The sequence below is a fragment of the Dendrobates tinctorius genome, unplaced genomic scaffold, assembly GCF_039654945.1.
Source record: "Dendrobates tinctorius isolate UK_male_01 unplaced genomic scaffold, ASM3965494v1 ptg000013l, whole genome shotgun sequence".
Classification (NCBI taxonomy): Eukaryota; Metazoa; Chordata; class Amphibia; order Anura; family Dendrobatidae; genus Dendrobates; species Dendrobates tinctorius.
In genome coordinates this window covers 11,565,722-11,580,890 of record NW_027361681.1, presented here as the reverse complement: position 1 = coordinate 11,580,890, position 15,169 = coordinate 11,565,722, and the positions used below count along the sequence as shown (strand labels likewise).

The window sequence follows — 15,169 nt, the reverse complement described above, 5'->3', positions numbered from 1 at the left end:
CATTCAGAATGTGTTCCGACTGTATGGAGTTCCAGTTGAAATCATCTCTGATCGGGGAGTGCAGTTTACCTCCAGATTGTGGAAGGGATGTTGTATCAATGTCTGTCTGTCTTCAGCATGTCATTCTCAGAATAATGGGTGAACGGAGCAGACTAATCAGACTCTGGAGCAGTATCTTTCGTGCTATATCAGCTGCTCGCAGGATGACTGGTTGGAGTTACTTCCTCTTGCAGAGTTCTCTTACAATAACTAGCAGAGTGGATCTACTAAGGTAACACCCTTCTTTGCCAAACTGGGTTATCATCCTAGTATTATCTACTGCACATGAGAGATACAAAAATTCAGCCGATAGGTTACGGAGACCTGGACTTCCATGACAAATGCCGGCTTCACTGTTTGCATATTTCAGGACTACCACGTATAAGTCCAGGTTGCACTCTTGCCGCAGATAATTTCTGGACTTGCTTGTGTTAGCGGTCATGCTCCACTAGCATAGCTGTTGAACCTAGCATAGCTGCTGAACATTTCTGTTTTGTGCTGTTTTGCACTTCGCTGTATTTTCAGTAATTCCTCTATTAGTTTTTTACTTTTGATTTGTTAATACAGTTTGTTTGTCTCAACTTTGTTCTCAGATTTGTTTATCCCACACAATCTGATTCCATAGTACCTTCATAAATGTGGCGCCCCCAGGAGTATGGTCGCCTCAGTGGCTTTGCCATCCTCCAGGGAGGGTAATGCCAGGCTTGGAAGCAGTGAAGGGTCTCTCTCGCAGTTAGCCTATACATGCAACGCAGTCAGTTAGTCTGCGGAGGGTGAAGTGTGCAGACGTGTAGAGAGAAGCTGGAGGTTGAGCCGAGAAAAGAGAGCTCCCTCACAGCGAGAGCGCATGAACTGGAGCCTGGTCTCCACGGTTGTATGGATACTAATGGTCCTGCAACAGACACCAGAGGAGTAGGAGGCTGTAAATGCCCTACCCCCATTTAAGACTCGGATGCACAACAGCACTGAGTGAGCCAAGAGAGTAATAGCGGCTACAGCTGTCTGCCATACGAGGAGTGCTAATAGAAGAGAATTAGGAGGAACTTCAGTGTAACTCAGTACTAGGAGTACTTCACTCAAATAAGCGCTAGGGAAGGAGACTGCACAGACCATCTGCTGAGAAAGAATCCCTGAGCTGCTTCCAGGCTAGCCTGCTCCAGTACCATCTGTAATCAGGACCCTGGACTGCATTTATCAAGTAAAGGTACAGAAATTGCACCCCGCTGTGTCTTTGCCTGCTTCCTACCCTTCCGGCACTGCTACATCCCCGTGCCAACCACATCCACACTGCCCTGGGACTTCAGCTTCACCTGTGGGGAGCTTTTACATCTTTGCTGCACCATACCATCAGTCCCAGTGGATCTGCATGCAGCGTCGGCTTAACATCTCACTTGCCGATCACCACAGGTGGCGTCACGAACTATTCTATTAACTACATTCCACCATTCAATCTTCCCTAATACTTGGGTGCCCAGGGCCACGGACCGGGTCACCGCTGCTGTGACACATCCCGCTGACCCTGGCCCGGTACCGAGTGTCCCACAGCCCTAGGAGGGCGACCCATATATATTACACACAGCCCGCCGGACACTGGAGACTCTCCTCTGTCCACAGCACAGCCCCCCCGACACCGGGAACTCTCCTTTGTACACAATATAGCCCCCCGGACACTGCGGATTCTCCTCTGTCCATAACACAGCCCTGGACACTGGTGACTCTCCTCTGTCCACAACACAGCCCCCCCCCCCCCCCCCGACATTGGGGACTCTCCTCTGTCCATAATATAGCCCCCAGGACACTGGGGATTCTCCTCTGTCCACAACACAGCCCTCCACCCTCCCGGACACTGGGGACTCTCCCCTGTCCACAATATAGCCCCCCGGACACTGGGGATTCTCCTCTATCCACCACACAGCCCGCCAGACTCTGGGGTCCCTCTGTCCACAACACAGCCCGCCGGATACTGGGGTCTCTCCTCTGTCCACAACACAGCCCCCCCGGAGACTGGGGACTCTCCTCTGTCCACAACACAGCCCCCCCCGGACACTGGGGACTCTCCTCCGTCCACAACACAGCCCCCTACCCGACACTGTGGACTCTCCTCTGTCCACAACACAGCCCCCCGGACACTGGAGACTCTCCTCTATCCACAACACAGCCCCTCCGGACACTAGGGGCTCTCCTGTGTCCACAACACAGCCCCCCCGGTCACTGGGGACTCTCTTCTTTCCACAATACAGCCCCCGATACACTGGGGACTCTGCTCTGACTGCAACACAGTGTGCCCCAGACCTTGAGGACTCCCCTCTGACTGCAGTACAGGACCCCCTTGACACTGGGGACTCTTCTCTGACCACAGCACAGCACTCTCCCCATAGACACTGAGGACTCTCCTCTGACCACAACACAGCACCCCCCCGACACTGGGGACTCTCTTCTGTCCACAATATAGCCTCCCGGACTCTGGGGAATCCTCTGTCCACTGGACAGCCCTCTGGACACTGTGGACTCTCCTCTGTCCACAATATAGCCTCCCGGACTTTGGGGACTCCTCTGTCCACAACACAGCCCTCAGGACACTGGTGACTCTCTTCTGTCCACAATATAGCCCCCTGGACTCTGGGGACTCTTCTGTCCAGAACACAGCCCCCCGGACACTGGGGACTCTCCTCTGACTGAAACACAGTGTGCCACGGACATTGGGGACTGCCCTCTGACTGTAGTACAGGACCCCTTGAACACTGGGGAACTCTCCTCTGAACACAGCACAGCACTCCCCCCACGGACACTGGGGACTCTCCTTCTGTCCACAATACAGCCCTCCCCCCATCCCAACACTGGGGACTCTCCTTCTGTCCACAATAGAGCCCTCCCCCCATCCCAACACTGGGGACTTTCCTCTGTCCACAACACAGCCTGCCGGATTCTGGGATCTCTCCTCTGACCACAACACAGACCCCCCCCCCCGACACTGGGGACTCTCCTCTGTCCACAATATTGCCCCCCAGATTCTGGGGACTCATCTGTCCACACCACATAGCCCCCAGGACACTTGGGACTCCACTTTGACCGCAGCAGTGTGCCCCTCCGGACACTGGGGACTCTCCACTGACCACAGCACAGAGACCCTCGGACATTCGGGACTCCCCACTGACTGCACCACAAACCCCATGGTTACTCAGAACTTCCCCCTGACCACAGCACAGAGTCAACTGGCATTCGGGACTCACGTATGACCGCAGCACAGCACTACCTGTACATTGGGGACTCCCCTTTGACCGCAGCACAGAAAGGAGTCAGAAGACTGAGTTCTACTACTCCTGAACTGATTAGAAGCACTACACCTTCATATTAAACAGTGTAAATTTCTTTTGGCAGTGCAGGGGTTAATCTGCTCCTGGAGCTAAGGCTCTCAGCTGTTCATTGTCAGCCACTCCCATCTCCTATATAAACTGGGCCCTGGCTAGTACTCATTGTCAGAGTGGCTTATGCTGCATGACTTGTTGCTTGCTATAGGGGAAGGCATTTGGTGGATTTATCTGTGACTGTTGCTAGGTTTTGAGTGTGTGATAATTCCCTTTCTTCTTCTACGTTAGTTTTACCCCATCCTCCACTCCCCGGTGCATTCCTCTGTGTTATATGTGCGAGTATATTTGGTATTTTTCTCTATCCCTGTTCGTATTACCTTGTTAGTCTGGTTGGTGTATTACTGTACACTACTACTCCCCTCTTCCTCGGGTGAAGGAAGGGTACAGACTGAGAGCAGATTCAGGAGCTAAGGCAAGGTATGTGTTGCCCCAGCATCTTTACCATCAGAAGTAACCTGGGGAACAGGGCAAGCTAGGGCACCCCTAGCATAGGTAATAGGGTAGGAGCCCCTGGTCCAGGGACACTTGATAACAGCGTTGTGACACCATGGACATTCGGGACTCCCCTCTGAACGCAGCACAGCACTCCGTGTATACGGCGAACTCCCCTCTGACTGCAGCACAGTGCCCGCGGACACTCGTGATCTTCTCTGACCACAGCACTGACCTCCTTTACACTGGGGACTCTTCTCTGACTGCTGTGCATATGTGGCCCCAGAGCTGGTTACAATGGTACGTGGGCCTCATTCTCCGTCTCTCGGCCTCCTCTCACCTCCTGATTATTGATGCATTTCTCTCTTACATCCACCCAGATGGAATCAGCCACAACCTCGGCGGTGGAGTCTCCGGTGATAATGTAATAAACCAGGAGGCGGATGGAGGGCACCATGGCCGCTGTTATCTGGATGTTCAGGTTCTGGGAAGTTGAGTCGTGGACCCTCTGAACTGTATCATATGTCAAAATCTTCCCCTTAGAGATGACCTGGAGGAGAAACCAAATAAAGATGGAGGCGTGCAAGACTCCCAAATAAGGAATAACCTCTCTGTGCACAATAACATCCACTCCCCCAGCGAGGCACAGTCCCGGCCCCCCCAGCGAGGCACAGTCCCGGACCCTCCCAGCGAGGCACAGTCCCAGACCCTCCCAGCAAGGCACAGTCCCGGACCCTCCCAGCGAGGCACAGTCCCAGGCTCCCAGGAGATGCACAATCCCAGGCTCTGCATCAAGGCACAGTCCTGGGCCCCCCCCAACACAGTTGTGGCCCAACAACACTCACCAGGTAGCTGTAGTGGGTCAGTTTGGCCATATAGGGGCTTTTGGGCACCACCTGGACATTGAGGTAGCCCCCGACGTGCAGCACTTCGCTCTCCCGTGCCCAGTTTATGTACAGGTAGCTCTTAGTTGGTGACTTGTAGGCTGTCGCTGTGTATGTTTCACTCGCCTGATTTTCGTCTTGCAGGTTCTTGTCGGCTATCTTTATCTAATAGAGACACAAATCTGGTGAAACAATCACTCCTGTAACCGGCATCAGGGCCTGTGCCAGACAGAGACTCACTGTAAATTCCAGGGTGGTGACATCGGCCGGGATGTTCACCACAAACTCAGCGATTCCTTTACTATCAGTCAGCTGTGAGTGGTGAGATCCCAGGGGGCTGACTTCTCCGCCATCCTGCACCATCACTCCAGTGAGCGACAGTCGGATCCTGGGCACCGCCTTGTCCAACGTGTCCTTCACCTGAACCTGCACCAATCATGTGACATTATCAGTTACATACAGTGCAGGGGTGGGAGAAGGGTGTCACTGTGGAGGTAATGGGGCATCACTGTGGGTGGGTGATGGCCTGTGATGTGTAGGGTGGCACTGTTGAGGTGATGGCCTGCATTAGCAACAGCGTGTGCTGTAGATGGGGTGGCACAGCAGGGGGGGTGATGGCCTGCGCTGTAGAGGGGGCAACACTGTAGAAGGTAACAGCTTGCACTGTACGGGGCAGCACAATGGGAAGGGTTTCCTGCGCTGCAGAGGGGACAGGACTGTGGGGGAGGTGACAGACTGCACTGTAGAGGAGACAGCATTATGGGGGCTGACATCCTGCACTGTAGAGGGGTTTACACTGTGGAGGTGACAGCCTGTGCTCTAGTGGGAAGGCACCGTTGGGTTGTGACAGCCTGCACCATAGAGGAGTGTCACTGCGAGGGGTGATGACCTGCCCTGCACTATTGAGGGGGCAGCACTCTGAGAGGTGACTGTCAGTGTGGCGCCCCAAGGGGTATGGTCGCCACAGTGGCTTTGCCTTCCTCCAGGGGAGGGTAATGCCAGGCTTGGAGGCAATGATGGGTCTCTCTTGCAGTCAATCTATGCATGCAACACAGTTCCACTCCAGGCCAGCAGGGGGAACTCTGAACCGGGATTAAGGGGAGGAGTGCTCTCTGAGGGCCAAGAGGAAGGGGTGGTTAGTTAGTTAGTCTGTGGAGGGTGAAGTGTGCAGACGTGTGGAAGGAGCGCTGAGATGGAGCGGAGAGGACGAGCTCATCTCTGGAGAGAGCGCATGAATTGGAGCCTGGTCTCCATGGTTGTACGGATACTAACGGTCCTGCAACAGACACCAGAGGAGTAGGAGGCTGTAAATGCCCTACCCCCATCTAAAGGATAATATAAATGGTTAGCACTCGGCCTGAAGGTTTGAGTTTGCGGTGCTAGTGAAAAGGAACGGATAGTCCCCAAATTGTATAGACAATATAGAGTCACTGCACACGCTGGTTATGCTTATTATGAAATAAGTTTATTGCTTGACGGTGAAGAAGCTTCTTCACCGTCAAGCAATAAATTTATTTCACAATAAGCATAACCAGCGTGTGCAGTGACTCTATATTGTCTACACCCATCTAAGACTTGAGGGCACAACAGCAGCTTGGATAGTGAGCCGGGACTCAGTAGAGAGGAGTCCCCGAGATAGGCTACAGCTGTCTGCCGTGCAAGTGAGGTTCTTGAGAACATCTGACAGGAGGAACTTCAGTGTAACTTGGTACTGGAGATCCCGCAAATACGCGCTAGTAAGGAGACTGCACAGCCCGTCTGCTGAGAGAGAATCCCTGAATTGCTTCCAGGCTAGCCTGCTCCAATACCATCTGTAATCAGGACCCTGGACTGCAGTTATCAAGTAAAGGTACAGAAATTGCACCCTGCTGTGTCTTTGTCTTCTTCCTACCCTTCCGGCACTGCTACATCCCCGTGCCAACCACTTCTACACTGCCCTGGGACTACAGCTTCACCTGTGGGGAGCTTTTACATCTTTGCTGCACCATACCATCAGTCCCAGCGGATCTGCATGCAGCGTCGGCTTAACACCTCCCTTGCCGAGCACCACAGGTGGCGTCACGAACTATTCATCTAACTACATTCCACCATTCACATCTTCCTATTACTTGGGCGCCCAGGGCCACGGTCCGGGTTACCGCTGCTGTGACACATCCCACTGATACCGGCCCGGTACCGAGTACCCCACAGCCCTGGGAGGGCGACCCACCTGTGCTGTAGAAGGGGTGACAGTCTGCGCTGTAGAGATGGTGGCACAGCATGTGGGGGTGATGGCCTGTGCTGTAGAGTGGTCAGCACCATGAGGGTTACAGCCTGCTCTGTATACGGGGCAGCACTGTGGATGGTGACAGCCTGCGCTGTAGAGAGGGCGGCACATCACACGTGGGGGTAAGGGGTGGATAATGGCCTGCACGTTTCCCACTCTACAGTGCAGGCCCTGTAGAATGGACAACACTATGTAGGTGCAGAATGGACAACACTATGGAGGTGACAGCCTGCACTGTACAAGGGTGGCACTGTGGTGGTCATAGCCTGTGCTGTAGAGGGGGTGACAGCCTGCGCTGTACAGGGGCAGCACTGTGGTGGTCATAGCCTGTGCTGTAGAGGGGGCAGCACTCTCGGGGGTTGACAGCCTTCGCTATACAGGGGTGGAACTGTGGGGTGATGGCCTGTGCTGTAGAGTGGTCAGCACCATGGGGGTTACAGCCTGCTCTGTACATGGGGCAGCACTGTGGATGGTGACAGCCTGCGCTGTAGAGAGGGCGGCACATCACACGTGGGGGTAAGGGGTGGATAATGGCCTGCACGTTTCCCACTCTACAGTGCAGGGCCTGCACTGTAGAGTGGGAAACGCTGCAGAATGGGCAACACTATGGAGGTGACAGCCTGCGCTGTACAGGGGCGGCACTGTGGTGGTCATAGCCTGTGCTGTAGAGGGGGCAGCACTCTGAGGGAGTGACATCCTGCGCTGTACAGGGGCGGCTCTGTGGGGGGTCATAGCCTGCGCTGTAGAGGGGGCGGCACTCTGCGAGGTGACAGCCTGAACTGTACAGGGGCGACACTGTGGGGGTCATAGCCTGTGCTGTAGAGGGGGCGGCACTCTGAGGGAGTGACATCCTGCGCTGTACAGGGGCGGCTCTGTGGGGGGTCATAGCCTGTGCTGTAGAGGGGGCGGCACTCTGCGAGGTGACAGCCTGAACTGTACAGGGGCGACACTGTGGGGGTCATAGCATGTGCTGTAGAGGGGGCAGCACTGCAGTGGTGATCCTATCAACATCTATCAGTAGTACAGCCTCAGGATGTGGTCTGCATCTTCTGACCACAGAGTTCTGCTCTGGAAGTGAATGCTGAGGGTCTCCAAGGGCAGGACGCAGAGCACTAACCTTCACATAGTACGGCAGCGTGGGCTTCACATACAACGGCGTCCCAATCAGTTTCAGGGTGTACGGGGTGATGACGTACCTGACGTCTGCGTTTTCGCTTTCTTCGGATTGTGACCCTGAAAATGAAAAGATGACGCAATCGTAATCACCTGTGAGACTGCCTTGTAGATCTCCGCCCCGAGCAGACACCTGTTACATGATGTCTCTTTTAAATTGTCTGAGAGGAGCTTAGTTGTCACCCTGCCATTGGCCGGACCTTTTCAGCAAAGGTCTTACTGCTTGCCACAGCTCCCAGCGATGCTCCGTTACCTGCCGTCTCCTCCACGGAGGTCGTCATATACAGGTAGGATCCATCCAGCTCTTCCAACTGTGAAAACCCAAGCTCGTCCACCGCCCGCCGGCTGTTGAAGTGGAACACGGCTTCTCCACCACTCATCTGCAGGAAGAAGCAAAACCTCTTGAACCGTGCACACAAATGATGAGGTGGTCCCAACCTGGACAGCGGCCCCTGTTACCGTCAGCACATCGATGGATTTCGTCATCATCCTTCTCTCACCACCCTGTATGATTCCATAGCGGATGAAGACTTTCGCCTGCTCCAGCTTCTTCCCGTAGTAATAACTGTGAACAAAGAATCAGGAAATCTACTGTTTAGTTGTGTCAAAATCTCTGCTTTCTGTCAGTGAATGGAAATATTATCATGTACATATAGAGGCTGACCTTACTCTGCTCCCAGCTGATGGTCTGTTACAATTTATCCAACCTGGACTCCAGATGGAAATACTGTAACAAACTATCAGGACATATACAGAATAGGCCTTATACTGTAGGGGGATTTTCTCAAATTATATCTCTGGCCACCAGGGGGAGCGTCCTTCACGTAGATCAGGGGTGGGGAATCTTTTTTCGCCAAGGGCCATTTGGATATTTATACTATCCTTCGGGGGCGTACAAACCCCACCCACAAAGTATATTCTGACTCTGGCACTGGTGTCAGGACATAATCTTTCACTGAATGCCCTTCAATGTTCAGCAGCGAACACTGCGTGGTGTGCTCACAGAGCAAGAAGAAATTAATGAGCTGGTGGCAATCAAAATACAGCTCCCTGCCAAAGCACTGCGGTCCCTGAGAATCTGCACAGGGGGTGGATAAAAGGTCATCGAGGGCCGTAAATGGCACGGGGGCCTGAAGTTTCCCACCCGTGACGTAGATGTATATACAGCATCTTACACATGGACGTATATACATCAACTACTCGGAGAAACTCCCTGCACATAGATGTATATACAGCCATCACTAGGGGGCTCCCTGCACATACAGTGCCTTGCGAAAGTATTCGGCTCCCCGTAACTTTTCAACCTTTTCCCACATATCATGCTTCAAACATAAAGATACCAATGTAAATTTTTGGTGAAGAATCAACAACAAGTGGGACACAATTGTGAATTTGAACGAAATTTATTGGTTATTTTAAATTTTTGTGGAAATTCAAAAACTGAAAAGTAGGGCATGCAATATTATTCGGCCCCTTTAACATAATACTTTGTTGCGCCACCTTTTGCTGCGATTACAGCTGCAAGTCGCTTGGGGTATGTCTCTATCAGTTTTGTACATCGAGAGACGGAAATTCTTGCCCATTCTTCCTTGGCAAACAGCTCGAGCTCAGTGAGGTTTGATGGAGATTGTTTGTGAACAGCAGTTTTCAGCTCTTTCCACAGATTCTCGATTGGATTCAGGTCTGGACTTTGACTTGGCCATTCTAACACCTGGATACGTTTATTTGTGAACCATTCCATTGTAAATTTTGCTTTATGTTTGGGATCATTGTCTTGTTGGAAGACAAATCTCCGTCACAGTATCAGGTCTTTTTCAGACTCCAACAGGTTTTCTTCAAGAATGGTCCTGTATTTGGCTCCATCCATCTTCCCATGAATTTTAACCATCTTCCCTGTCCCTGCTGAAGAAAAGCAGCCCCAAACCATGATGCTGCCACCACCATGTTTGACAGTGGGGATGGTGTGTTCAGGGTGATGAGCTGTATTGCCTTTACACCAAACATATCGTTTGGCATTGTTGCCAAAAAGTTCGATTTTGGTTTAATTTGATCAGAGCACCTTCTTCCACATGTTTGGTGTGTCTCCCAGGTGGCTTGTTGCAAACTTTAAACAACACTTTTTATGGATATCTTTGAGAAGTGGCTTTCTTCTTGCCACTCTTCCATAAAGGTCAGATTTGTGCAGTGTACGACTGATTGTTGTCCTATGGACAGACTGTCCCACCTCAGCTGTAGATCTCTGCAGTTCATCCAGAGTGATCATGGGCCTCTTGGCTGCATCTCTGATCAGTCTTCTCCTTGTTTGAGATGAAAGTTTAGAGGGACGGCCAGGTCTTGGTAGATTTGCAGTGGTATGATACGCCTTCCATTTCAATATGATCGCTTGCACAGTGCTCCTTGGGATGTTTAAAGTTTTGGAAATCATTTTGTATCCAAATCCGGCTTTAAACTTCTCCACAACAGTATCACCGACATGCCTGCTTTGTTCTTTGGTCTTCATGATGCTCTCTGTGCTTCAAACAGAACCCTGAGACTATCACAGAGCAGGTGCATTTATACGGAGACTTTATTACACACAGGTGGATTATATTTATCATCATTAGTCATTTAGGACAAGATTGGATCATTCAGAGATCCACAATGAACTTCAGGAGTGAGTTTGCTGCACTGAAAGTAAAGGGGCCTAATAATATTGCACGCCCCACTTTTCAGTTTTTGAATTTCCACATGCAAATTGCCTCTTCAGAGAAAAAGAGGACTTGAACTCTATAGCGCCACCTGTTGGTAGTAGTGATCTTACAAGTCACAATCAACCCTTTAACGAGTCTTGTAATATGACTTAGGATAAAAGCTTTGGCTTTGATTTGGCTTTTATCCTAAGTCATATTACAAGACTCGTTAAAGGGTTGATTGTGACTTGTAGGATCGCTACTACCAACAGGTGGCGCTATAAAGTTCAAGTCCTCTTTTTCTCTGAAGAGGCAATTTGCATATTATTTTCCCAGAGGAGCACTGCACGGCGAATAAGCCTCCTTACCTTGACAAGCCAGAGCTGGCATGTCACGCTCCACAAGGAGAAACCTTACCCCTTGAATTTCCACAAAAATTTAAAATAACCAATAAATTTTGTTCAACTTCACAACTGTGTTCCACTTGTTGTTGATTCTTCACCAAAAATTTACATTTGGTATCTTTATGTTTGAAGCATGATATGTGGGAAAAGGATGAAAAGTTCCAGGGAGCCGAATACTTTCGCAATGCACTGTAGATGTGTATATAGCCACAACTAAAGGGAGCTCCCTGCACATGGATGTAAATACAGCCATCACCAGGAGGAGTGCTCTGCACATGGAAGTACATACAGCCACAACCAGGAGGAGCTCTCTGCACCATACACATGGACGTATACACATTAACCATTCGGAGAAACTCTGTTCATGGATGTATATACAGCCATCACTAGGGGAGCTCCCTGCACATGGAAGTATATGCAGCCTCCATTAGGGGAATGTCCTGCACATGGATGTACAGTGGCTTGTGAAAGGATTTACCAAACCTTCCAACTTTTGAAGAAGGGAAAGAGGGAAAATTTAAAGCCATGCCCCGACCACACCCATTTCACAACTAGTCACACCCATGTCCACGCCCAATCACACCCATTTAGCACTGCTGATCACACTGACTGGTACTGAGGCCACAGTCACTGGCATTTTGGGCACAGTGGCTGGTACTGTGGGCACACTGACTGGTACTGAGGAAAAGAAAGAAAGAAAACAGAGAGAGAAAAAAGAAAACAGAGAGAGAAAGAAAGGAGAATGAGAGAGAGAAAGAACAGAGAGAGAAGAAAGAACAGAGAGATAAAGAACAGAGAAAGAAGAAAGAACAGAGAGAGAAAGAATAAAGAACAGAGAGCGAAAGAAAGGGGAAAGAAAGAACAGAGAGCGAAAGAAAGAACAGAGAGAGAGAAAGAAAGAGGAAAGAAAGAACAGAGAAAAATAAAGAGGGGAAAGAAAGAAAGAAAGAAAGAACAGAGAAAAAGAAAGAAAGAAAGAGAAAGAAAAGAACACAGAGAAAGAGGGGACAGAAGAAAAGAACAGAGAGAGAAAGAAAGAACAGAGAGAGAGAGAAAGAAAGAGGGGAGAGAAAGAACAGATAGAAAGAAAGAAAAGAGAGAGAAAGAAAGAACAAAGAGAGAAAGAGAAAGGAAGAACAGATAGAGATAGAAATAAAGATGGGAAAGAACAGAGCAAAAGAAAGAACAGAGAGAGGAGAAAAGAAAGAAAGAAAGAAAGAAAGAAAGAGGAAAGTAAAAAAGAAAGAAGAGAGAGAAAGAAAGAACAGAGAGAAAAATAAAAAGGGGAAAGAAAGAACAGAGAGAGAAAGAGAAAGGAAGAACAGATAGAGATAGAAATAAAGATGGGAAAGAAAAGAGCAAAAGAAAGAACAGAGAGAGGAGAAAAGAAAGAAAGAGGAAAGTAAAAAAGAAAGAGAGAAAGAAAGAAAGAAAGAACAAAGAGAAAAATAAAAAGGGGAAAGAAAGAACAGATAGAAAAAGAAAGAGGGGACAGAAAAAAAGAAAAGAGGGAGAGCGAAAGAAAGAACAGAGAGAGAAAGAAAGAGGAGAAAGAAAGAACAGAGAGAGAGAAAGAAATAAAGAAAGAAAGAGAAAGAACAGAGGGAGAGCGCAAGAAAGAGGGGAAAGAAAGACCAGAGAGAAAAAAAGAAAGCGGGGAAAGAAATAGAAAGAGGGGAAAGAAAGAACAGATAGAGAGAAAGAACAGAGAGAAAGAAAAAAGAAAGATTACAGAAAAAGAACAGAGAGAGAGAAAGAAAGGGGAAAGAAAGTACAGAAAGAAAGAAAGAGGGGAAAGAAAGAACAGAGAAAAAGAAAGAGAAAGAAAGAACAGAGAGAAAGAAAAAGGGGACAGAAAAAAGAACAGAGAGAGAGGGAGAAAGAACAGAGAGAGAAAGAAAGAGGGGAAAGAAAGAACAAAGAGATAACAGATAGAAAGAAAGAACAGAGAGAGAAAGAAATAAAGAGGGGAAAGAAACAAAGAACAGAGAGTGATAGAAAGAACTGAGAGAGAGAAAGAAAGGGGAAAGAAAGAACAGAGAAAGAAAGAGGGGAAAGAAAAAAAGAAAACAGAGAGAAAGAACAGAGAGAGAGAAAGAGGGGAAAGAAAGAACAGAGAGAGAAAGAAAGAGGGGACAGAAAAAAAGAACAGAGGGAGAGCGAAAGAAAGAGGGGAAAGAAAGAACAGAGAGAAAGAAAGAGGGTAAAGAAAGAATAGAGAGAGAGAAAAAAAGAAAGAAAAAAAGAAAAGAAAGAAAGAAATAAAGAACAGAGCGATAGAGAGAAAGAAAGAGGGGAAAGAAAGAACAGAGAGAGATAGAGAAAGAAAGAGAAAAAGAAAGAAAGAACAGAGAGAGAAAGAAAGAGGGGAAAGAAAGAGAGACAGAGAAAGAACAGAGAGGGAAAGAAGTAAAGAAAGAGATAGAACAGCGAGAAAGAAAGAAAAAGAGGAAAGAAAAAGAAAGAAAGAAAGTAAGAAAGAAAGAAAGAAAGAAAGAAAGAGGGGAAAGAAAGAACAGAGAGAGAAAGAACAAAAAAATTAGAGAAAGAAAGAACAGACAGAGAGAAAGAAAAAAGAGAGGGAAAGACAGAACAGAGAATGAGAAAGAATCAGAAAGAAAAAAAGAAAGATTCTATAAACATACTATAGCAGCCCAGCTCGCATTGTAATGCACACCTGAGCCTCCGGTGCAGGACATATCATGATCCACTCACAAAGTGATCCCGCTGTCTGCACTGTTGGAGGAGGACATGGTGATGGATCTGAAGCATTCCCTGAAGTGCCTCCATGGTTCCGTCACAATCTCCTCATGAAATTACCTCATTTCCGGTCAGCGTCCAGCACATCACTTCCGGTGGGCTGTCATATGCGAGTTTTAAAGTGCTCTTCAGGGCTCCACCATGTACTCCTGTGTCCGTGGGAAAAGCCCGCTTTGTATGTCTCGTACACACTTGGCGCCGCTCCGTACACACATGGCTCCACTCCGTACACACACGGCTCTGCTCCGCATATCCCATACACACGCGGCTCCGCTCCGTACACACACGACTCCACTCCGTACACGTGCGGCTCCGCTCTGTACGCCCCGTACACCTCATACACACGAGGCTTTGTACACATCATACACGCGTGGCTTTGCTCCATACACCTTGTACATGCGTGGCTCCGCTCCGTACACCTCGTACACACACAGCTCTGCTACATCCACCCTGTAAACCCCTCCTGACCCCACACAGAAATTTCACCTCATCCAGCACCATGACAACCAGCACAGCAGAGTCCTACAGACAGACAGGAGGCCCCTGATCATGTGACCCCTGACTCCTCCCCTCCTGTGACCTCATCCCAGGTCCTGTGCGCACAGCCACAGAACAGTGCAGCCACATCATTGCAGGTTGCTGTGGCTCAGCCTCTCTGGGAGGGCGAGGATGGGTCGGTGCATGGGGGGTGTGGCGGCTCAGTGCAATGCGGGAAAAATAGCATCCCGGGCGGGACGCGGGTGAGGGGTGTCAAAGACGGGACTGTCCTGCGAGAATCGGGACTGTTGGAAGCTATGGATTTACCCCCTCAGCATTTTTCGTATTTTGCTACCTCACAACCTGGAATTTCACGTTTTTCTTTTTGAGGGTTTGCATAAGTCCATGTAAAGAACATCCCTACAACTGTGAACATTTGGCTTTCATTTTATTGTGAAGCAAACAACAAATAGTACAAAATAACTGAAAACTTCAGTGTGCATAACTGCTCAGCCCCCTAAAGTCAGTACTGTGTCGTGTCTCCTTTTGCGGCAATTACAGCTGCAAGTTGCTTTGGATAATCTCTGTGATCTTTCCACATCTTGCAAAATTGCTCCAGCTCCTCCAAGTTAGATGGTTTCCTCAGCTGAGCAATAATCTTCAAGTCTGACCACAGATTCTCAATTGGATTAAGGTC

At 49.3% G+C, this 15,169-nt stretch overlaps 1 protein-coding gene across 2 annotated transcripts in view; it reads right to left on the bottom strand.

Moving 5' to 3' along the window:
- C5 (complement C5) overlaps nucleotides 1–15,169 on the bottom strand; it is a 114,469-nt gene that overhangs the window by 73,641 nt on the left and 25,659 nt on the right. For both annotated transcript variants that reach the window (XM_073558927.1, XM_073558936.1), the window contains exons 8-13: nucleotides 8,622–8,727; nucleotides 8,416–8,542; nucleotides 8,107–8,222; nucleotides 4,964–5,149; nucleotides 4,685–4,888; nucleotides 4,180–4,389 (exon numbers count right to left, since the gene is read on the bottom strand). In XM_073558927.1, coding sequence (XP_073415028.1) covers nucleotides 4,180–4,389; nucleotides 4,685–4,888; nucleotides 4,964–5,149; nucleotides 8,107–8,222; nucleotides 8,416–8,542; nucleotides 8,622–8,727 — 949 coding nt within the window. The remainder of the gene's footprint in view (nucleotides 1–4,179; nucleotides 4,390–4,684; nucleotides 4,889–4,963; nucleotides 5,150–8,106; nucleotides 8,223–8,415; nucleotides 8,543–8,621; nucleotides 8,728–15,169) is intronic.